Source organism: Vicugna pacos, chromosome 11 (genome assembly GCF_048564905.1).
Source record: "Vicugna pacos chromosome 11, VicPac4, whole genome shotgun sequence".
Classification (NCBI taxonomy): domain Eukaryota; kingdom Metazoa; phylum Chordata; class Mammalia; order Artiodactyla; family Camelidae; genus Vicugna; species Vicugna pacos.
In genome coordinates this window covers 101,978,807-102,001,224 of record NC_132997.1, presented here as the reverse complement: position 1 = coordinate 102,001,224, position 22,418 = coordinate 101,978,807, and the positions used below count along the sequence as shown (strand labels likewise).

The window sequence follows — 22,418 nt, the reverse complement described above, 5'->3', positions numbered from 1 at the left end:
GCCCGTTTTCTTGTGCTTCCAACTCTGTGTCTCCCTGGAAACGGACCTGGAAACCACCCCCAGATTTTCAGATTTTGCAGCAGAGATACAAGTAGCCCCTCAGAATAAATTATGCTATTGTTTCGGTTTTCTCCCCACCAGTAACTTTCATCAGACTAAAGTTTTATAGTCCCTGTTTTTCAGAAGAAAAAGCAAAGCTGGGCCAGGTTAAACAAGGAGCTTTGTCAGCAGGGTGCAGCTGAGATGGGGACCCAGGACCAACCGTCCCCAGGCCAGGAACCGCCATCCCATGTGGCGGCTGACGGTACATTTGCTGTTAGTATTTCTCCCTATGTTGTGTTTTTCAAGAACCAAAGATAGGACCCTTAGCAGCCCTGCCATCATCCCTCAGCCAAGGCTGGTCATTGCTCCCCCAAGAAAAGTCTACATTTGGCCCCTCTGCATCAAGATACTAGGCCTCATCAGACTTAAGGTTTTAAATGTTTTCCTTGGGCACCTCAGGGTTTTTGGTGCATGAGGTGGATGGTGTGAGGTCACTGTCCCTCTGCCCTAGGCTGGGGAGAGCAGAGGGTGGGCTCAGGAGGAGCTGGGGCATAGCCTCTGTGCCCTGAGTCCCAGATTACCACCCGCTGCCTCCAGCCCAGAGCCCAGAACAAGAGTAGGATGGCGGGTGTGGGGGCAGGGAGCGCCCATCCTCCCGCGGCCAGCTAAGCCAGGGCCCTCAGCCTGGTACAGCCCCTGGAAGAAGTACAGTCCCAGGCACACGCCCAGTGGGCACAGGCTCCCAGAGGGAGAGCCCGCTGGTGGGTCTCCACTCTAACAGGCCTGGCCCTGAGAGCACTGATTTTATCAGTACACCTGATCCAGCTGCTTCTCTGTGCAGGTCTGCCTCTATCTGCACCCGCCCCACCACTGCCCTGCCTTTCCCAGCCCTGGCTCCACTGGTGAGCACTCCATTTAGCCAGATACAAAAGGAGGAGAGGACTGCACAACCGGGCCCCTCCCCCAGCCTCTCTCCCAGCGGGCACTCCGCCCCCGGCACCTACAGCCCCTGCCGAGGCCTGGGGGAGTCTCCCTGGTCTCACCATCTCAGTCAGGTCTGCTCAGTGTGGGTGACAGGATGGTCCGGGCCTCATCACCCCCGCACTCAGGCCCTAAAACGTCATCAGTTTTTCCGGGAAGTGAGTGCTGAAAACAAAGTGCTCACCAGTTAACTGCTGCTCACATGCCCACCGTTAACCAGCACAGAATGACAACATGAGACCGGTCGTGAAAAATATTCTCTCCACGTGTTTACAGAGGTCGCCCTTGGCTGTGGGGCCGGGGGTGGGCCCTGTGAGGAGCAGGGCTGCCCTCCCCACTCCAGCTGCCACGTGGGTCGGGCCCCTCCTGGAATCCGTGGGCCCCTCTCGGCTCCCAACACAGCTCCCCGCGTCATTCGGTGGTTCACCGAGGGACCAAGACTCCGAGGACAGCAGGGCCAGGGTCCTGGGGTGGCCACAGCAAGGCACGAGGAAAAGCCTACGGTGACACCACATTCTGCGGAGGGCCCGTCTCCCGCCGAGGATCTGCTCGACTTCGTGGCTCTTCCTCTCGGTCTCAGCGTCACTGGTGCTCATTTCTTTTCTTGGTGCTTTTAAATCCTCGTGATGCGCCTTGGCCGAAGCAGACGGCAGAAGGAATTCTGAAACGCAGGGAAAAATCATTTGTGCTGAACCACATCTCTCGCCAGCAAACAACCCAACCCACGGCGCTGTCTGGCGCCTGGAACCTCCTTCTTCCCGGAATGTTCAGGCTGTGGGCGGCCCTTCACCCACGGCTCCCCGGGCCCAGCCAGCCAGCCTGCTCCAGACCGGCTTCCCGGAGGGCGCGGGGGTGTTCTCCAGCCGCCAGGCACGAGAGGCTCCCCGCCTCCCGCCCCCGGGCCCAGCCTTCCTGTTGCCCTCGGTCCATCCGGGCGAAACCCAACCCACCCGCTGGAACCTGGGGCTCACGCTCATGCCAGAGTCTGGGCCACTGCTCGAGGGCAGCTGAGGGACGCAGGTCACCTTCCTGTCGGTTTGGGTTTGCTGGTGATCTTTTCCATTTCTCCAGTGTTTCCCCCCAAATTAGATTTGAAACCAACTTCAACTCAGGAATAGCACATTTAGCACTAGAAAGACAGACTCGTAGGCTGTAACCCGAGCAGTCACACCTGGTTCTCCACCCCAGCTCAGGCTGGGCAGGTGCACTCCAGGCTGAACAGCAGGAGAAGCAGGTCATTCGAGGGGAGTGGGTAGAGTCGGGCTCTCACCTCCTGCCGAAGCCAACACTCCAACCCCGTGGCAGCTCCTCTTGGGGAGGATGCCGGCCCAACATCAAACCTGGAATTTTCCAGGGAACGCACAGGCTCAGAGCCGGCTTCAGAAGGACGCCCGGGACTGACCTGTGGCCGTAGGTCCGCCTCTCTCCGGAAGATTCTGGGGGCAGCTCTGTGTGTCCAAAGCAGACTTCCATGGCGTCTCCTTCTGATGGCACCTGGTCATCCCCCAGGGCTTCTGCGGACACCTGCACGGCGGGCCCGGGCGTGGCTGGGCTGGGGAAGACAAGAAGGAGCGAGCTCCTATAGCCCCCGGGCTTCCCCCAGGAGTGAACTCACAAAGCTGTTTTATAACTATTTTGTCAAAAGTAACTTCCTGGCTACCGGAACTAGGAGAAATGTCTGTGTGATATAAGACACGATTTATGGATTTAGGCGTAATGATCGTACTTTACTTTTCAAAACCAGTATTTATATGGTGTCACGTGGTAAATGATTACTAAGAATACTAGATATCTCTCTGTAACAATTAGTGAGAAAGTTACTAAACTCAGCCATAAGATACTGAGTGTCTTTCCCATAATGCTATGTCTCAATCCAACGTTGTAGGGTTTTCTCCCTTAAAACGAGTCCTTGAAAAGAAAAGAATTACCTTACCCCCAGGGGCTTTGGAAAAATCTCTCACATTGTAGTGGATTCTCCTGATTATTTCACTTTAAACAGCGAAGTCTTGTCTGGGGACAATTTAGTCTAAAAAGACTTCAACCAACACAATTTTTAGGTGATTGTGAAGTTTCAGCTGAACACATCAGTTAATGAAGAGGCAAACAAATATAACACAAACTTAAAAATTATACCCAGAGGAACCTCCCCATAGGACATTTTGAGAAGTAGCATGTAGCACTCGGCTTTGTCAAGTTCATCTACCTACAGGACAAATGAAAAACCAGAGGGCCCCACATGAGCAGAGGGACTCACAGCCCAGGACAGGTTCCCAAAGGCCCTGATCAGCGATGGAGGGGAGGCGACGGGCTGGGTGGAGGTGCAGGCACAGCTGCGAAGCTTGAGTGTGCAGGGGGTGGGGCTCTTTCTGCAGGCCCTGCAGACCCCGCCACGGTACCCCAGTCATTCCCAGCACAGACCAGGGAAGCCAGGTTCTCCCCTCCTGTCCTCCTGCAGCAGGGGTCCCACACGTGAAACCAGCCCTATCTGTTTAATTCCTCTGGGTTAATAACTCCCGACCTATCCGGGTTTCCGTTACTGGCAGCTAAGCAGGACGTTAAGTGACAGGGGTACCCTTAAAGTCTCCGTATCAAAGGAGTTCTACGCTTGGGAAGTGGCTTCATACCCTTTGCTCTTCCTTGGTTTATCGAAGCGGAAGTCCGCAGGGTAGAGGTGACGTGTCACCAGGTGCTCCTTCCTGTCTCTGCTGGTCCTAAACTTCTCTGTGCAGCCCTCCACCAAGCACTGGTACTGAAACAGAAACAGTGTCACTGCACGCTGACCCCTGGGCAGCCCCCCGGCTCTGGCACCACAAGGCACGCAATGGGGGAACAAACCCTCATGATGTGCCCTCGGCCCTTGGGTGAGACGGTCACCCACCATGTCCTGCCGCTCAGCCAGGATCTGGAACAGGGAGTCGTGCCACTCCAGGATGTGGGTGTCCAGCAGGTGTCCCGAGGGAAAGGCCCGCTTGCAGAAGGAGCAGACGTTTCTGTGCAGAGTGTGGTAGTGGTGCTCGTAGTCCTCCAGGGCGTCAAACACCTGGCAGCACCCGGCTACCTGACAGGTGAACTCGGGCACCCTGGCAGAGGAAGTGGCCTGGTGGCGATGCCATTCCACGGAGGACAGAACTCCCTGTTACCACACCCCTTTAAGTGGTCTGATAAAGCTCCGGATTTTCTTTTGCAATCCCAACTCCCATTTTTCTAACAGTTGTATTTTCACAGACCAGGCAGGCAGTGAGGAGGCCAGTCACACCGACGACGTAAACGGTGGTCCAGCCAGAGGGGCGGGCAGGGAGGAAGGAGCGAGGAGACAAGGAGGGGGCCCGCGCTGGGTCACAGCGCTCACCTGGGCCTCTCGGGATCCCCAGCCACCTGCGTGAGCACATCCTGGAGATAGAGGTGCCGCTGCACATCCCCGTCCTGCAGGAGACAAAGCTGTCCCAGTTCTGATCTCGCCCCATCGAGCCCCCGTCCAGGGCCCCGCCCTGAGCCATAACCCCGCCCCCCACAGGCCCGCCCACCGGCCTCCGGTCCCGACCAGCCAGGCCCCGCACCTAGCCTTATTTCCGCCCCGTCCAGCCCCGCCCCAGGCACCGCCCCCGGCACCGCCCCCGCCCCAACTGCCCTCTCCCTCTGCTCACGCACCTCGAAGAACTCGTGCTCCCGTGGGAAGCGGACCTGGCGCGCCGCAAAGCGGAAGGGCGTGGTCCCGGCCGCGGGGTCCCGCTCCACGGGCAGCGGCTCGGCCTCCCCGGGTGCCCCCGCCAGGCGGGCGTGTAGTGCAGGCGGCAGCTGCATCGCCCCGCGCGCCGGCGCCGCCACAGCCTGTCGGCCACCGTCCGCAAGCCGGCCGGGCCGGGGCCGGATGTGACGTCACGCACCACTTCCGGCGCGGGCGACGCAGGCTGCGCGGCGGGCTTGGCTGGCTTGGCGGGCTGGCCCCGGGCGCGGCGCCTGCGGTGAGTCGGGCGGGGGCGGCGGGGCCTGAGCCTGGGGGCGCTGGTCGGGGTCCCGGGGCGGCTCGCAGCCCCGAGCAGTGCGGGCTCCCTCTCTCCCACCCTCGGCCGCCGCCGCCGTCTCCCACCTGAGGGGCTGCCGCGGCCCCTGGACCGACCTTGTCTCCAGAACTGCCCCCGGACTGGAGCCCAGGGGTCTTTGGAAAACTCGCGTTTTGTTGTGACCTTCCTTTGCGCGAAGCCCTCGGGTGGTGTTTCTCAGGAAACTTAGGGAGGACAAGCCCCTTGCCCAGGGCCCTGCAGCCGGGGAGCACCGGGTCGGGGTTGAGGCCGGCCAGGAGCCGCAGCCGGTGCCTTGCTCTAACCCCGCGCGTGCTGGCGACATCCGCGCGGCTCGCGCTCGCTGTTCTGTCCTGTTTGGAGGTGCCCTGCTTCTGGCCAGCGTTTGACGTTTGTGTGCCGCGACTCTCAGATTTGCACACCGAGACCCTGTTTTCCGTCGCTCGAGGTCAGAGTCTCTGTCTCATGGGAGAGTTAGGGGTCAACACTCGTGCGGCGGGAGGGGACTGAGCCTCCCTGGCCTGATGTTTGACGCGGGGCTCGTCTTCAGTGGAGCTGGTGGCACCGTGGTCCTTAACCTTTTTTGGGTCACAGAGCCTTTGATTATCTGTTGAAAGACCTCTCAGAAAACTCACAGACAGAAATGATTTTGCCTGTCATTTCCAAGAGTCTTTTTTGGTGGTGGTGAACCAACATTATGAACCCTGTGGAGATGCACTGAAATGTTTATGTGAAGTATGTAAAGTTTGTTCGTGTTTATTTTTTGAATCTCTGGCTAATTGCCTGTGCCACCACAATAATGGCTGACTGGACGGGTCATCCAGGGGAAGACAGAAGTCCCTGGGCAGTCCCCCACTGTCTGCCGGGTGGGATTGCAGTTACAGTCCTGACCCCAGTGGGCTGTGCGTCCGATGGGGAGTCCTGTGGACATCCAGTGGACAGGGCAGGTCTGGCTGAAGCACTCAGCTCAAGTGTGCAGGAGATGCTTCGCAATCTTAGCAAAAACCACGCCTGGGCCAGAAAAGGCAGCGTCCGAGGCACCGGAGTGCAAACACAGAACTGGAGGGTGAACGCAGCTGCAGATGCGGGGTCACGGCGGGAACCTGGCCAGGGCAGTGGTTTAGGCCTGTGTGGAGCTACCTGTGTAGACCAGGACCCCCGAGGGCCAGGACCCCTGTGTCTGCATGGCTAGAGCGAGAAGGGACAGGAAGGTGCTGTATGCTGACCAAGGGAGCAGCTGCCTGCTGGCCCAGGGCCATGTGAGGTTGGAGTCACCAGGAGGAAGGGGCCCAGGCCGGTGGGGCCACACTCTCACTGGCTGCACAAGCAGCTCCCTGAGCTGAGGAGCAGGTGCGGAAACTCTGGGCTCCCACAAGGAGCTGCCCACTGAAGGCAGCCTCCAATAAGAAATGACAGAACACACTAGCGGGTGCCACCTGGGGGGCAAGGAGGACTCACCCTAGGAATGAGCCCCGCCTGGGGGTGGGCAGGCCCTGTCATGGAGGACTGGTGGGCCAGGCTGGGCCCTGTGACAGTTTGGCTTCCCAAAGACCTGATACTGGCCAGATTCAGTTACTTGAAAGGTTTTTTATTTATGGGTTTTATTTTTATAAGTGTCTTTCCTCTTACTTTAAGGAGAACACATTGTGATGTTGTCGCAGAGCCAAGACTATGAGTGAGTTTCGGATTCACCATGACGTCAACGAGCTGCTCAGCCTGCTGCGGGTCCGCGGGGGTGATGGGGCCGAGGTCTACATTGACCTGCTGCAGAAGAACAGGACCCCGTATGTCACAACCACTGTGTCTGCACACAGTGCCAAGGTGAGTGCGCGTCCCGGAGTTTACACCCCTGTTGGGCAGCCTCAGCAGTGCCAGTGCTGGTGGCAGGCAGCACTTGACAGATGCTTTTCGCGGACGTGTGCTCTGCTCAGCACTCCTGCTGACTCCTCAGCGGCCCCGTCAGTCAGCCTGTTGTACAGACGAGGCAGTGAGGCTCAGGTAGGACGCAGGGCTGTCTGCCTGACCTCAGACTCAGTCTCTGAAACACAGCCTCCCTGTACCCCCTGAGGAGGAAGACACAGATAGTCCTGATTTCTGCTCACATCTCGACACAGAGATATTCCCATGGGTGAAAAGGAGGCTCCTGGCATTAACTGCATTTAAATCCTTTTAAAGTAGATTTTCTTTCTTTATTAAAATAGTATGTAATTCAGAATTATACCTCAGTAAAAGATGACTTTGAAATCTACTTTAGAAACCCGTTGTGAACCTTCATTTATTTAAATAGTCTAATAACAGCACAGGGATAATTCAGAACATTTACTGAGCAGACTAGAGAGTCTAGGACATACAGTGAAATCTAGCATATTATAAGTGGGTATTTTAGGTAATGAGAAAATGTAACCGTGAACCTGTATGTAGTGATGAGTTCCAGAGGAACAGAGTTAAATGTGTAGACAAATTCTGGGAGGTCGCAGCTCAGGCTGGGGAAGCAAACGAGGGAGGAACCTCAGAGGAGAGTGCGGAGTTCGACAAGGAATTTCAGTGCATTTGCTCAGTTTTATTTTGGAGATTTAGGACTGTTCCATCTGCCTGACGTCACTCTGATTGCTGTTTTGGGTTTAGTTTTCTACAAGATTTTTTAAGATTCCCGATTGTTGTCACTGAGTCCCTCTATCTATACTTTTGAGGTTAAAATAGCAGAGTTTTCTCGTACTCCTGAGGACTTCCTGAAGAAATACGATGAACTGAAATCAAAGAACACCAGGAACCTTGACCCCCTGGTGTACCTGCTGTCGAAGCTCACGGAGGACAGAGAGGTGGGTGCTGGCTCGGCTGGGTTGGAAGGACCTCTCTGTGTCTCAGAAAGACAGATGGATGTGTGTCCTTGTGGGGTCATGCTAGGCCATGCAGCTTGTCGGTTGGGGTGACAGCCGTGGGGCCACCTGACCTCTGCTCTCTGACCCAGGCACCTGTCCTTGAGCTTTCCCGGCCTTGCACCTGTAGCGCGTTGAGGTCACAGAGGACTCCGTGCACCATATAGGTGCATCGGAACGGAAGTCACTCGTGTTGGTGACAAACGCAAGGTGGTTAACGCTGCCTCTGGGGCGGAGGGACTTCCGTTTCTGTGGTCCGGGCTGTGTCTTTGTTCTAAAGTGAGCATGTGTTACTTAACGATGCTCAGAAGAGTGCAGAGGTGCCGAGGTGCCTGGGCGTTCAGTGCTTCCACTCACTTCATGCGCCTGGGGTCTGGGGAGAGGGTGCGGCTGGGCACAGGGTGGCCACCAGCGCTGGCCACTGGTCTCTCGCAGCAAGGGAGGCCAGTCATGGGCTGTTGGGAACGAGTTTGGGATGCTGTCCTCCTGAGATTTGGGGATGTGGCACCTCATGGCAGAAAGCTCTGGGAGACTGGGCTGCAGCTCAGGGACTGGCAGTGCCCGGTGGAGGGCACAAACACGCCGGTCCGTAGGACTCCAGGTGCTGTGTGCTTTCAGACTCTGCAGTACTTACAGCAGAATGCCAGGGAGAGGGCAGAGCTCGCAGCAAGCACCGCCACCAGTGGCACCACCAACTTCAATGCCCCAGTCACGGCCTCTAAGATCTCCATGCAGGAGCTGGAGGAGCTGAGGAAGCAGCTGGGCAGCGTGGCCACGGGCCCCACGTGGCAGCAGGTACCACGTTGCCACAGCCGGGTGGGTGCCCGGTCTGACTGGAGACACTCCTGTCCGGTCCTGGCTCCTTGGGGTGGCCGTGTGGCTTGTCCCCAGCCCCTCGCACTGTGATGGGCTTGGACACGTTTGTCTCACGTCCACTTGTATTTGTTGACCCTCACGTGTGCTTAGGGACCCACTTTTCATACTGCAGACCTGTTAGTTTTAAGTGGTTGTACTGAAATTATGTGTGTCTTTCCTGTTTTTAAAAAACATTCTTCCCAGTCTCTGGAACTCACAAGAAAGATGCTTCGAGACAAGCAGAACAGGAAGAATTTGGGCCAACACCTCCCAGTCTTCCCGGCCTGGGTGTATGAGAGACCCACGCTTCTCGGGGACTTCCTGGCGGGCTCGGGTGTGAGCACAGATGCAGCTGTGCCTATAGGTGCGTGAGGCCTGGAGCTCTGGCAGTGGGGACCTGGAGGCACATCTGTTTGCTTGGTGATGCTGTGGTGGGGAGGGCTACAGCCCCCCGAGGCCCTTCCTGCCCTTGGTCATGCTGCAGCTCACGATGCCCACCTTTTGCCATCCTCCACATCCCTATCCCCAGTCACCAGTGGGTGGTGACTTGCCAGCGTCTGGGCTGGGTCTTGTCTGGCTTTTAGGAGAGCCTGCGTCCCGGGCTCTGTGCAGACTAGGGGCGATAGGATGACCAGGGTCCTCCTTCCAAACAGCGAGGCATGGTTACTGCAGATTCTCCCGCAGCGGTGCCAGGCTTGCCACGCTGGCCTTCGTGTGTCCGGTCCAGACAGCCGAGGGGACGTGGTATTTGCGCACCTTGCCCGCACCTCCCACCTGGCGAGCACTTCTTTGGGTGGGAAGCTGTGTCTCACCTCCTGCTCAGGGTGCACACTTGAGAGGAAACACGTCATGGTGTGTGCTCGCAGAGCGGTGCCCGTGGGGAGGCGCCAGCACAGCCTGTGTGGAGGTGAGAGGCGTGGGCACAGGAGCCTGTGCTGCACAGGTTCTCCAAGGGCAGGGAGCAGGGTGGGTAGGGCAGGCCCCGTGTTGCCGGCCTGGGGAGCCGGCAGGTGAGATGCCACTGGCTCCCTTGCGCACCTGGCAGGAGCCAAGGAAGTTTAAGAGCTGCTGAGGGAGTCCGTTGCTGTGGCTGTGGACTTTGCTGACACCATGTTTGTGTGTCTGGATCAGTCAGAGGAGTCAATGTTCCAGGCCTCGCATGAGGCACCACCTCTTCTGGGGAGGCCCAGCACCACCTCTTCTGGGGAGGCCCAGCCGGGGAGGGGAACCCAGGCACTGGCTCTTGAGGGCAGGCCATGCTTTGGGTGTCCGACGAGGAAGTTTTCTACATTTGGAGTTGTTGTGCTACTGAGGCAGATGCTTTCACACACGGGCCACGGGCGCGCCTCGCTGTTGGGGTCCCCAGGCCGGTTGCATGACAGCGTTCCCTGGGAGAACTCGAGGTGTTCCATCCCATGTCACTCCAGCAGCCACGCTATGCGGGTTTCAGAGGTGGGGTTAGTGTTGGTCCTCTGGGCCCGCGTCACCTTCTTACCCTGTCCCTCCCTGGCCCAGACTGCAGGCTGTGACGCAGCATCCTCCACAGCCCTCTGGCCGCTTCCCTGTCCACGTTCAGACTCCTGTGGTTGGCATGGCTGTCCTCAGCCCTTCCTTGGCCTCCCCCGGCAGAGCTTCACCCCCAGGAGTGGGCAATGCTAGACGTCCCCCCGCTGGCTGAGTGGTGCCCATCCCACCTCCCTGTGGTCACCTTGCCATCCGATTCCCTTCTTAGAGCTGAGGCAGGTCCCCATCCACGCTGGGCCATTCCTCCACACACAGGTCTCCAGCTCCATCTGCTTGCCCAGGCCGTCCTGTCAACGGCCAGATGGCGTAGCAACTGCCGTCCTTACAAGTCCTGCCCTGACCCAGGGCCTTGACATCGAGGCCACAGGCACAGGTGGCTCCCATGCAGCGGCCTTTGCTGGGTCACTGAGCCCTGTGCTCAGATCTGGTAACACAGCACGATTTCCCTGAATGTTCGGGCAACACTGGGTGGTCTGTGGTCCCTTCCTGGCCTCCATTTTGCTTCTCCCTCTTCCTCATCTTGAGTCCTTGCGCTTTGCTCCTGGGTCTCATGGATTCTACCCCCCTAAGGTGACCCGTCTGTTTTAAGGAATTGGAAGCTCCCAGTGGGGCCCCAGCTCTCTGTCCCTTACACAGCTCTCCTGAAGTCCTGCCTGTGTGTGGCCCTCTGTCTGCCAAGAGTGTCCACAACGGGCTCCTGACCTTCCCCAGGCACCCCTCCCCTCCGCGTGGTGACTGGCATCACCTGTATCTGCTTCCCTTCTGCTGCACTAGCCTGGCCCCAGCCCCCAGCTGTCACCCACCCTCCAGCTGCAGGAGAGGGCCTCTGTCCACTTTCCCCACTCAGGGCTCAGCACCTTTCACAGAATTTTGCATGATGAAGGCATGCTGTAGATCCATTCTGCCCAGTGCGGTGCCCCAGCCATCTGTGGCCGGTGGGCAGCGAGTGGCTGGCATTGCAGGGAAACGAGTTTTAGTTTCCCTTCATTTGGCCTTGGGAGCCAGCGGCAATGTGTCAGGGTGCAGATCTGAGCCCACGTCCTGCCCACTGCAGCCCTCTCTGTCATCCCAGTGCGGCTCTGAGTCAGGCCTGCCCTGCGAAGCCTCTCTAGTGACCCTGCACCCCGGTGAAATCCTGATGGCTCTGTGTGGCTTCCCGTTCCAACTTCTGTGGGATGTCCCCTCACCCTGGAGCGTCCCATGTCCCTTTGAGCTCAGCTGCAGGCTGGCTGTGTCTCCCATTCGTACAGGCTGTGATGTTCTCCTCTCCACGCAGGGGCAGGGGAGGCCGGGCCAGCATCTGCGCCAGGACCCTGAGCTCCCCACCCTGGGTCAGCACCCTCCCCCACTGCTGCAGACTCCTCCCCGTGAACCTCAGCCGGGCCTTGGCGAGGGCAGTGTGGAGGTTGGAGGTGAAATGTGTGAGGTTAGGTTAGTAGCCCTGCGCTAAGGAATGGCAGCCGGTCGTGCCCACCTCTGGGGGTCACAGAGGCTGGAATCTGAAGGCCGCCACAGCTGTAGAGAAAAACAGCCTCAGGTTCAGACAGCAGCTTTGAGCCCCGAGTGACCAGTGCCTGGACAGACAGCTGTTGGGCTCCAGCCTGCCCTGCCTCCCTTGCCTGCAGACGTGTGGGGCCAGCAGTGCTTCCGTGAGCCCCATCCGAGCTGCCAGGCCTTGGTTTTGGGTGTCCTGAGCTGACACAGCACCCATGGGGCTCGGCAGGGAGCCGGGGCTGGGGCGCCTTTCTCCTGTGCTGCCCCTGTCCTAGTGTGACCATGTGCCCAGCAGGTGTTGGGCAGGACGCTGAGGATCGTTCTGGACCGAGAACCTAGAGGCAGGGGGGTCCAGGTTACGAAGCATTTGGGGGACGGCCCTGGTCCATGGCCTTGATTGCCCTGAGTCCTTTGGGGTCACGGAGCCATTTCAGACTGTGCATACAATAGAAACCACCTGCGTTTTAGTGATCAGAGAAAGCCTTTTTATCCCAGGTTTGTTAGGTTGTAGTGAGCATCGCGAGTACAATACGGTCAGAGGTGCTTTTTAAGCCCTAGTTCTGTTCTCTTAGATGTCGCACGCTCATTCGCGTGTGCAGGTGTCTGTTTGCCCAGTGCTCCGAGGCTCTTCCTGGCCTGCTGCCGGGTCAGCGCCTTTCCTGGTGGTGGTTTTGGGGCCTCAGCCTTTGGTGTTCAGAGGTGTCAGTCGAGTCGAGTGAAGGACTTGGTTTCTATATTCACGAGCACTAGAGGCAGTTACACGGAGGGCAGCCAATGGAAAGAGTCTGCTGGGAGCGGGGGTCTGGTGGAAGGTGAGCCCCAGCCGTGTCTGCGCCCACAGGCACGCTGCCCCTGACCTCCCAGGAGTCAGCCGTCGTGGAAGACCTGCTGTATGTGCTGGTGGGCGTGGACGGCAGGTACATCACCGCCCAGCCCCTCACCGGGAGGCAGAGCCGCACCTTCCTCGTGGACCCCAACCTGGACCTGTCCATCAGGGAGCTGGTGAACAGGATCCTCCCAGTGGCCGCCAGTTACTCCACCGTGACAAGGTTGGTGCCAGGCTCGCCAGAGGTGCCCGTCAAGGTCACTCAGCCCTCTTCTGAGGAAAGTCTCTACCTCGCTGAGCCACACGAGGGAGACAGGTGTCCACAGTGCCCTGAGGATGGCAAGGGGGGCTTCGGTCGTCCACCTTCCCTCCTGAGACGAGCTCCCACCCTCTCAGGGGTGCTCACTATTTCCTTTCCCCACAGATTCATTGAAGAGAAGTCTTCCTTCGAGTATGGGCAGGTGAACCACGCCTTGGCGGCTGCCATGAGAACACTGGTGAAGGAGTACCTGATCCTGGTCACGCAGCTGGAGCAGCTGCAGAGGCAGGGTCTCCTGTCCCTTCAGAAGCTCTGGTTCTATGTCCAGCCAGCCATGCGCACCGTGGACATCCTGGCCTCCCTGGGTGAGAGGAGAGCCGGGGCCCTGGGGCAGTGGGGGCAACATGGCCAGGATGTCCATCCTCCGCCCCTTGCTCTAGGGAGGCAGAGGCAGTGCGGCTTCGTGTTTATCCCCAAAAGAAAGCCTGTCTGTGTAAGGAGGTGGGAGGTGAGCTGAGGGGCTTCTGTCTGCCATGGTGACTGCTGGGCCCTCGGCACTGAGCGCCACCTCCTCTGAGCAGCCACCTCGGTGGATAAAGGCGAGTGTGTCGGGGGGTCGACCCTGAGCCTCCTGCATGACCGGAGCTTCAGCTACACAGGCGACAGCCAGGCGCAGGAGCTGTGTCTGTACCTCACCAAGGCCGCCAGCGTGCCCTACTTTGAAATCCTGGAGAAGTGGATCTACCGAGGTGTCATCAATGACCCGTACAGGTGGGGCTGGGGGCACCTGGGCGCGTCCGCGGCCCCTCGTCACCCTGACACGTGTCAGTGCACGAAGAATTCCACGTTGATGTGTGTTTGTCAAAATATTTAAAAGATGAATTCGTTGGCCAGAAATAATTTACTAATGGTCGAGCTAGCAAACTCAAGTGTGAGGGCCTAGCAAGGAATCCCTTTCACGGTCGTGACGCGGATGGATGGCGTCTGACCCCTGACGTGAAGGCTCGCGTACCCGACTGGAGTGTCTCATTGCCTCCATTTGAGATGGAGGGAAACGTGAGGCCCCATGGGAGGGGGTGAGGGTGAGGGGGGTGGCCCCCCAGCCCTGCAGACCCCAAGTCCTCTCACCTGGGCTGGTGGGTGTCCGGCCACAGTGAGGTTGGCAGGAGCACCTCCCCTTGCAGCAGAGAAATCCCCGCACCGAGGCCGGGCTGGACGGCGGCCTCTGCTGTGCTGCTTGGCTGTGCACAGCCCCGCAGCCAGCAGGCCCCTGTGCTCTGCAGCGAGTTCATGGTGGAAGAGCACGAGCTGCAGAAGGAGAAGATCCAAGAGGACTACAACGACAAGTACTGGGACCAGCGGTACACTGTGGTGCAGCGCCAGATCCCCTCCTTCCTGCAGAAGATGGCGGGCAAGGTCCTCAGCACAGGTGAGCGGGGCGCTCGCGGGCGCGTGCTCCCTGCCCCTGGTTGTCTCACGGTTGCTGTGTGGCTTAATTTCTAAAACTGTTACCACTTAAAGGAAAACTTTTCTGCCCCCAACTCCTCTGACCCCAGACATGTGGGTTTTCTACACCAGCAGCCAGCTCTCCAGTTCCCTGTGGATGCCCAGTTCTGACACTAACTCCCCAGGTCAGCGCAGGCCCCACAGGTTGAGGGCTCGGTCCCCCGGACTGCCCCCACTGCAGACACTGGTCACAAGTATCGGGTCCCAGGCCGCCAGCACTTCTGTCCAGCGTGGGCCCAAGTGGGGTTCCCGGGACCCCTCCGCAGGCCCGGTGTTTGCTGTGACGACCTCCAGAACTCAGGGAGGCGCTGCGCTTACCAGACGCCTGCTTTACCACGAAGGACACCGTAAGGGGCACAGGTGAAGAGCCCACGGAGAGGCCCCCCGGTGACACCTGGGGGTCCGAGCCCAGGCGCTTCTGTCCCCGCGGATCCGGGGCCCGGCCCCACCCAGGGCACAGCGGCACCGCTGCCCCCGTCATGGGCTGACGCAGTCAGTGCTGTGACCTCCCATGACTCGTCAGAGCTGGGTCTTTTGCATCAAGAGCCCAGCAGTCACTTCAGAAAGCCTCACCGGAGCCAGACTAAACCCTCCCAACCCTGGCCCAGCCCAGCCCTCAGAGGCAAGCGAGCATCCCTGGTTGGACTGGGAGGCCACAGCACCGCGTCAGCCCGTGACGGGGGCAGCTGTGCTGCTGTGCCCTGGCGGTGGGGTGGGGGCGGTTCCAGGACCATTCTTGCCCAGTCAGTCCTGGGCCTGTCCCCGGGCCGGCATTCGGGCTGCACTGTCTCAGGTCCAGGCCTGCGACTAGCCGTGAGCGTCAAGAATGTAAACTTGCTTTCCTTTTTCCAGGAAAATACCTAAATGTGGTCAGAGAGTGTGGTCACGATGTCACCTGCCCAGTGGCCAAGGAGGTCATCTACACGCTGAAGGAGCGGGCATATGTGGAGCAGATCGAGAAGGCCTTCAACTATGCCAGCAAGGTGCTGCTGGACTTCCTGATGGAGGAGAAGGAGCTCGTAGCTCACCTGAGGTGTGTGTCCCCCTGGGTGCCTGCCCGCGGTCGGGCGCCGACGCAACAGATCACTTGTCACTTTAAACAAGGCCGCATGCCAGGCTGCATCCAGCCCGAAGAGGCCTGTGGGCCTCACACCCGCCATCCCAGAGATGTCCTACTGGAGGCTGGCGAGGGCAGGGTCTGCCCGTGTCACCCTGTCCACGGTGGCATAGCTTCCTGTCTGGAGCCACCAGCCCCCTCCTCGGCCCCCTGCCCTCCTGGAGCCCCACCTGCAGCACCCGCACCTTTCTGGCAGCACCTCCTGCACAGCCCGGCGCAGTGATCCTGTGCCTCCACCTGAGAGAGCACTTCACCTCGGCCCCTGTAAACGTCTCAGCTCAGGCACCGGCGGGTGTGGGCACCGGCACTCCTCCCAGGCCCACGTGGCCCCACCTCGTCACCCCGCATCCCAGTTGCGGGAAGCCTCTGCGAGTCCAGGCTGTTCTCGCATTCAGGGCCCTGCTGGTGCGGACTCTCACCTTCGCCCGCTCGCAGGTCCATCAAGCGCTACTTCCTGATGGACCAAGGCGACTTCTTCGTGCACTTCATGGACCTGACGGAGGAGGAGTTGAAGAAGCCGGTGGACGACATCACGCCCACCCGCCTGGAGGCGCTGCTGGAGCTGGCCCTGCGCATGAGCACCGCCAACACTGACCCCTTCAAAGATGACCTCAAGGTGGGCTGCCCACCGCGCTCCAGAAGCACAGTGGGGGCCAGGCCTCGTGGGGTGTGAGCCTTTCGTGTGCTGCGGGACCCGTGTCCGAGGTCTGGTCCCGCAGGCGTGTTGGCCTTAGTCCTTTGTGGGGTCTCTGGCCTCATAGGCTGAGCTGAAATGTTCCCTCCTCTTTGGTCTTTTGACGTTTCAGGAGGATCGGTGTTAATTCTCCCTGGAGTGTTGGGTAGAACTCGCCAGCGAGGCTTTTCTTGTCCAGAGGGTCTGTGGTTTCCTCTGTCTCCTCCCTGCTCCAGGTCTGCTCCCATCTCTGCTTCTGCTTGAGTCAGTTTTGGTGACTTAAGTGTCTGCAGGAATTTGTGTAGGAATGAGTTCTCGTGAGCTCATCTGTTTCTGTAAGGTTGGCACTGCCATTTCTGATTTTAGTCATTGGAGTCTTCTTTCTTGTGCAGACGAATACACCTAAAAACTTGTCAGCTTGGTTGGTTTTGCAGAGAACCAGCCTGATGGTTTCCTCGGTTTTCCGTGTTGTTTCTCTCGTCTCTGGTTTCTTCCTGCTCTGATTGTTGTTTTCTTCCTTCTGCTTTGGGTCATTTGCTCGTTGTCCGGTTTCCTGGATGGTTAAGCTGGGTTGTCGGCTTGATGTGGTTCTTTCTGCTGCTGTGAATTTCCCTCTGAGCTTTGATCTACTGCGCCTGGCAGTTTTGGTGACAGTGTTCCCATTTCCGTCTGGCTCAAGGTGTCCTCCAGTTTCCATTGTGATTTCTTCCTTGACCCATTTGTTTTTAAGAGCGTCCACCTTTCACGATTCGTGAATATTCTGTTTTCCCCTGTTACTGATTTCTGACGTCACCCCACTGTAGTCAGAGGGCACTTCGTGTTTCAGCTTTGTAAACATCACCAAGGCCTTGCTCTGTGGCCCGTCCTGGAGAGGGCTCTGTGCACGAGGGGCAGGTCTCGTGGTGCTGGCTCGCCATGTTCGGGTCCTCTCTTCCCTCTTCTGTTGGCTGGCTGTGGTGTGGACAGTGGGGTGTCAGGCGCAGCTCTCTCAGTTCTGCCAGTCCTTGCTTCCGATGGTGAGGCAAAAGCGTGTTTTCATAGGATAAAGTCCTGGAGGCCAGGTTCTCGGATGGATGCGCCTGGCCAGCGCATGGCTGGACTGACAGCACTGGCACTGGGTCCCGGGCACTCAGGGCTGCCACTGGGTGGGCCTGGCGTGAGAGGCACAGCTGTTTGGTGTCCGTTTCTGTGGCGTGTGATGGGAGGGTGTCACTGCTGATTCTGTTTCCGCTCCTGCCAACTGCCATCCTCCATCCTCTCGCTCTTCATCAGTTTGTGGGAATCATCCTGCTGTCTGGTGTGTCAGTGGCCCTCGTGAGTATTTGAACAGAGTGACGTGTGGACAGCGCGCCCTGCCGAGAACAACTGCACCGCCCTCACCATGGCCTGGGCCTGTGTGCTGGCGGTGGAAGGTTTCCAGCCATCCCTCGCGCCGCACTTTACCGTCAGGGGTGTTTTCGGAGTGATTCCTCTGTGCTCTGCTTTTTCCACTTCGGCGGGAGGTGGTTTAATTTCTTCATTAGGGTTTATCAGTAGATGTTTGGTGTTTTAAACCAGCCTCCAAGATTGAGAGTCTGCTTTTCTAGTTTGTGATGCAGGGTTGGGTAGGGGTCAGGACCTGATGCTTTTCCATTTCTCTGTCCCCAAGATTGACCTGATGCCTCATGACCTCATCACCCAGCTTCTGCGGGTTCTGGCCATCGAGACCAAGCAGGAGAAGGCCATGGTCCATGCCGACCCCACTGAGCTCTCGCTGACCGGCCTGGAGGCCTTCTCCTTCGACTACGTGGTGAAGTGGCCCCTGTCTCTGATCATCAACAGGTGGGCGGCAGGGTCTCCACGTCTGATTGTGCCCCTCGGGGTTACTGGCCACCTAGGGCATGCTCCATACTGTGAGCCTCTCAGACGATGTCTGGCACCATCGACGACCAGCGGCGTCAGTCAGATGCCGCTGCCTTTTCCTTCCTGGTAGGAAGGCCCTGACGCGCTATCAGATGCTCTTCAGACACATGTTCTACTGCAAGCACGTGGAGCGGCAGCTCTGCAACGTTTGGATCAGCAACAAAGCCGCCAAGCAATGCTCTCTGCACTCTGCCAAGTGGTACGTCCTGTCTGCTCCCAGGGTTCCCACAGGGCAGAGCTGCACCCTCTCCATAGCCTGAAGACAGAGATCTGGGGATGCGTGTTCACAGCTTCTAATTTAGGACCTTTCCTGCTGCACAGGATGGCTGGGTGCTTGGCTAGTGGAGTGGCCGAGCCCTTGTGAGCCACCGCCGCTCAGTGGTGGGAACTGTTGGGGAGGGGGTGGACCCTGACAACGCACCCCACTCAGTGGGGGTGGTCCCTGACGACACTGCACACACAGGGCGGGGTGGTCCCTGACGATGCGTCGCATATTCGGCAGGGGGGCGGGGGTGGACCCTCAGGCACAGGGGCTGCGGCTGTGCGTCTGTGACCTGCACCCTCGCGCAGGTTCGCTGGTGCCTTCACGCTGCGGCAGCGGATGCTCAACTTCGTCCAGAACATCCAGTACTACATGATGTTCGAGGTGATGGAGCCGACCTGGCACGTCCTGGAGAAAAACCTGAAGTCCGTGAGTTTGGCCTCCTCACAATGGCACTTAGTAGTGTCTGCAGACAGGGAGCAGGTCAGGTGCCAGGGAGGGGCTGACCCCACAGCTCCTGAGACGCCACCAGAGCATCGTCAGGAGAGGTGGCCATGGGGGGTTCCCTCCAGGGTGACCAGGGTTTAGGGCCACTAGGAGTCCGGCTGCCGGAGGAGCACGTGTGTTCCCATGGGGCCTCACAGCTGGGCCAGCGCTCCTGTCCAGGGCTGCCAGCCACAGGGTTCACGCCCCAAGTTCTGGGAGTGGGAAGGGCACAGAGCACTTCTGTGTTTTCTCTCTTAAAAAGCTTGGCGCTTTGGGGGGCACATTTGGTGTGTGCTCTTAGCGGTATTTTGAAGTCTTCCTGCAAAGACCCTGGGAAGATTTGTGCACGGGGCTGTGCCTGGCACAGTCATTCTGAGAAAAGGCCGGTGTCCGCTGCCCAGGCCTCCAACATCGACGATGTGCTGGGGCACCACGCGGGCTTCCTGGACAGCTGTCTGAAGGACTGCATGCTGACCACCCCCGCGCTGCTCAGGGCCTTCTCCAAGCTCATGTCCGTGTGCGTCATGTTCACCAACTGCATGCAGGTGCGCCCACTGGGGTCGGGCCTTGGGACCTTGGGGGCTCCAGTTGGGTGGGCGGCGGCAGGCCATGAGCATGTGACCTGAGTCCTGCAGAGCCTGTCCCGGACGCACAGGGGCAGCGTTTCCCTTGGAGTTGAGTGGTCATAGTTGGCGCACATTTCTTCCTGACCCCCAAGAGATTCACGCAGAGCATGAAGGTGGACAGTGAGCTGGGCGGCCTGGCGCTGGAGCGCAGCGCGGTGCCGGGGCCGCCCGTGGAGGAGGCTGAGCACCCAGAGGAGCGCGCCCGCAGGGAGCTTGCCCGCAAGGTGAGTGGCCTTTCAGTTTGTTTCGGAGACCCTCCTGTTCCCGCTCAGATCTGACACCATTAGGGTCGCAGCACTCAGACCTGATCCACTGCCATCCTTCCATTCCTGGCTTCCCTCTGAGTAAAATAAAGATCATCTTAAATTAGGTTCCAAACACAAACCAGAGTATCTCCCCACCGCTTCATGTAAACCTCAGTCCTCTATGCCCAGAGCGAGGCCACGTTACCAGAGTGGTGCTGTGGGGCTGAGCCAGGGTGCCACCTGCGGAGGCTCGGGGCTGCGGGCCCTGCAGTCACGGTGACTGGAGTCTTTCCGTAACCAGGAGGGTCAGGTGGTCAGCAGGGAGTGGGGAGGTGAGCCCAGGCAGGCACTCTGGGTTCCCTTCTCTGTGCTCTGTGCTGAGCGGTGGCCAGGAGACAACACCGTCGGCTTGAGAATCTGAGCTACAGGGAGAAACTTGCCGTCCACAGACATCCGCGGGCCTGCTGCCCGGACTGTGTCTCTGCATCCTGCCGTCTCGAGTTTTCACGGTGCCCTGATCCTCTATCTCTTGTCACCTGAAAACTTCCCGAGACATGTTCTCCTATTTGAAAGAAAGAGAGAAGAGAAGGGAGGATGAGCAGCAGGAGGGCTTCTGTGTCTTGCAGTGCCTGGCCGAGCATGTGGACACGCCGCAGCTGGCCTCCAGCTTCGAGGCCACCATCAGTAAGTTTGACCAGAATTTCTCGGCCCATCTGCTGGACCTCCTGGCCCAGCTGAGCCTCTACAGCACCAGTGACTGCGAGCACGGCATGGCCAGCGTCATCTCCAGGTGGGTGTCGCTGCCTCCAGCCCCGCGGAAAGGGTGGCCCCCTTTCTACCACACACAGTGACCGCAGGGCCCACGCCCAAGTCTGCTCCCTGCCCCGCCACGTCCTCTCACCATCACTGAGGTGTGACTGAGGCCGTGTCTACTCTGCCAAGGATGCTGTCCTTGGCTTTGTCATGCTGCTGCTGGTTACTTGTCATTCGCTGGAGAGACAGTCTGTGTGTGTTCACAGGTGTGTCCTGTGTGTGTTGACCAGTACAAGTCAGGCCACCCCGTCAGCACCCCTAGTTTGTGTGTCTCACCCCAGCCAGGACCCAGGATGCTGCCCAGGCCCCTTGGGCCCCAGCCCTGGCCATCACCCTCGCTAGGTGAACAGTGGGAGGTGCTGTCCTCCCGATGTCGGCTGGTCAGGAGATCGCTGGGAGGGTCAGTAAGGGTCAGGGCAGTGCTCACTCAGCCTTCCATGTTGGGTGTGGGGGTCTGGCCACACCTCTCAGGCCAGCACCTCAAGGGCCATGATGCTACAGTCCTGGGGTACACATCTGGGGAGCCCGGGGCAGCCCGTGTGCAGGAGGCAGAGGAATCTGGGAGGAACCCTGGGTAGGGCTGTGCAGAAGTGGTGAGGACGGGTGCGTGGTGATCAGCGGGCTGATCGGTGCGGCTGATGGTTCTGGGGCTGGCAGGTTTCTGTTACCCCAAGGACCCTGGGTGCACAGCTCCTCAGAGCGGAGGTGATGGGCCTGCTCACTGGGTGGAGGTCGGGGGGCGATCGTTCCCTGGGAAGGCTCCTGTTGGGTGGCCTTAGGTAGAGCCAGACATTGGGACTGCCCTGTTCCACCCACAGGCGTCCCGATGTCCTGGGCACCAGGGTTCAGGGAGCCCCGACGTCCAGGGGCTGGAGATGTTTGTCTTGCCTTTAGTTTCCCCAAGTGTGTAAGTTCAGTCTCCGTGTTGCAGGTGAAGGCTGTGTGGAGCCTGGGGCCGTGTTTGTGTGCTGGTGACTGAGCGCCCTCCTGTCCAGGGTGGAGCCAGCCCTTCACCGTGGTGGGGAAAGGAGGGTCACCTGCAGGGCCACTGAGGGAGGAATCTCCACCCCGACCTGGGGGCGTCTGCAGGGACACAGCCTGCTTTCCCCCACAGGCTCGACTTCAACGGCTTCTACACCGAGCGGCTGGAGCGCCTGTCCGCAGAGAGGAGCCAGAAGGCGGCCCCCGCAGCGCCCTTGCCACGGGGGCCCCCGGCTCCAACGCCCAGGATCGCGGTCACTGCGCAGTGAGGCCAGCCGCAGCACCACAGCCCCAGTGGCGTGAGCGAATGGGTTTGGAGGTTTTCCCCAGACGTTCCTGGGTCGCATGTGCCCCGGGTTCTGCTTAAACATAAAGCCTGCAGTCACCTGCGCTCAGCTCCCATCTCTTGGTTCACAATCCCAGACAGAGGTCTGCTCTCCTGCGTGCTCTCCTGAGTTGAAGTCACCCTGAAGAGTGTGTTGGTCTCAAATAAGATAAAGTAAAAACACATGGCTTTTGGGCAACATCAGGACAGTCACCAAGATGCCATGTGGGGGAGGTGTGGGCCTTGTGTCCCCACCTGTCGGTGTGACTGGGGGATGGGCTCCCGGGGTCAGCCTGGCCCCTCCAGCCGGCTGGCTTGCTCCAGGCAGCAGAGGGCAGCATGGCCCACGCCCTGTAGCGGGAACCGCCTGGGTGCATCTCCCAGGTGCCCGCAGAGCAGAGGAAGAGCTACCCTGCTGCGGCTGAGGCCCAGGCCCCCGTCCATTAGGCCCAGCCGTGTCCGGCCCCCTCGACGGGCAGTAGGGGGAATGGCCAGTCCCAGTGTGACCTGCCTTGAACATCTATGTGCTCCGCTCCCAGCCAAGCTGCCCCTTCCTGCTGAATTCCACGTACGTTATTTTCAAAATTCACTTCGGACCCCTGCTCT

At 59.2% G+C, this 22,418-nt stretch overlaps 2 protein-coding genes across 3 annotated transcripts; one reads left to right on the top strand and one right to left on the bottom strand.

The window, feature by feature from the left end:
• Positions 1–1,270: 1,270 nt before the first annotated feature.
• ZNF511 (zinc finger protein 511) lies at positions 1,271–4,947 on the bottom strand. Its single transcript, XM_072972181.1, has 6 exons — positions 4,672–4,947; positions 4,373–4,446; positions 3,902–4,103; positions 3,648–3,772; positions 2,426–2,575; positions 1,271–1,684 (listed from the first exon to the last, which is right to left on the bottom strand). Exons 1-6 carry the CDS (start codon positions 4,822–4,824, stop codon positions 1,606–1,608), a joined length of 783 nt encoding a protein of 260 aa, XP_072828282.1. The 5' UTR covers positions 4,825–4,947; the 3' UTR covers positions 1,271–1,605.
• TUBGCP2 (tubulin gamma complex component 2) lies at positions 4,854–21,882 on the top strand. Of its 2 annotated transcripts, none has more exons than XM_031673992.2 (18): positions 4,854–4,985; positions 6,678–6,863; positions 7,733–7,861; positions 8,537–8,713; positions 8,978–9,137; positions 12,633–12,840; positions 13,042–13,241; positions 13,458–13,647; positions 14,160–14,305; positions 15,235–15,415; positions 15,935–16,115; positions 17,821–17,993; positions 18,145–18,273; positions 18,645–18,765; positions 19,224–19,367; positions 19,541–19,672; positions 20,320–20,483; positions 21,621–21,882. In XM_031673992.2, the coding sequence occupies exons 2-18, from the start codon at positions 6,714–6,716 to the stop codon at positions 21,754–21,756; spliced, it is 2,721 nt and encodes a 906-aa protein (XP_031529852.1). In that variant the 5' UTR covers positions 4,854–4,985; positions 6,678–6,713; the 3' UTR covers positions 21,757–21,882. The 2 variants fall into 2 exon arrangements, with proteins under 2 accessions (XP_031529852.1, XP_072828278.1); XM_072972177.1 differs by lacking the exon at positions 21,621–21,882 and adding an exon at positions 21,438–21,613.
• The last annotated feature ends 536 nt before the right edge of the window (positions 21,883–22,418 follow it).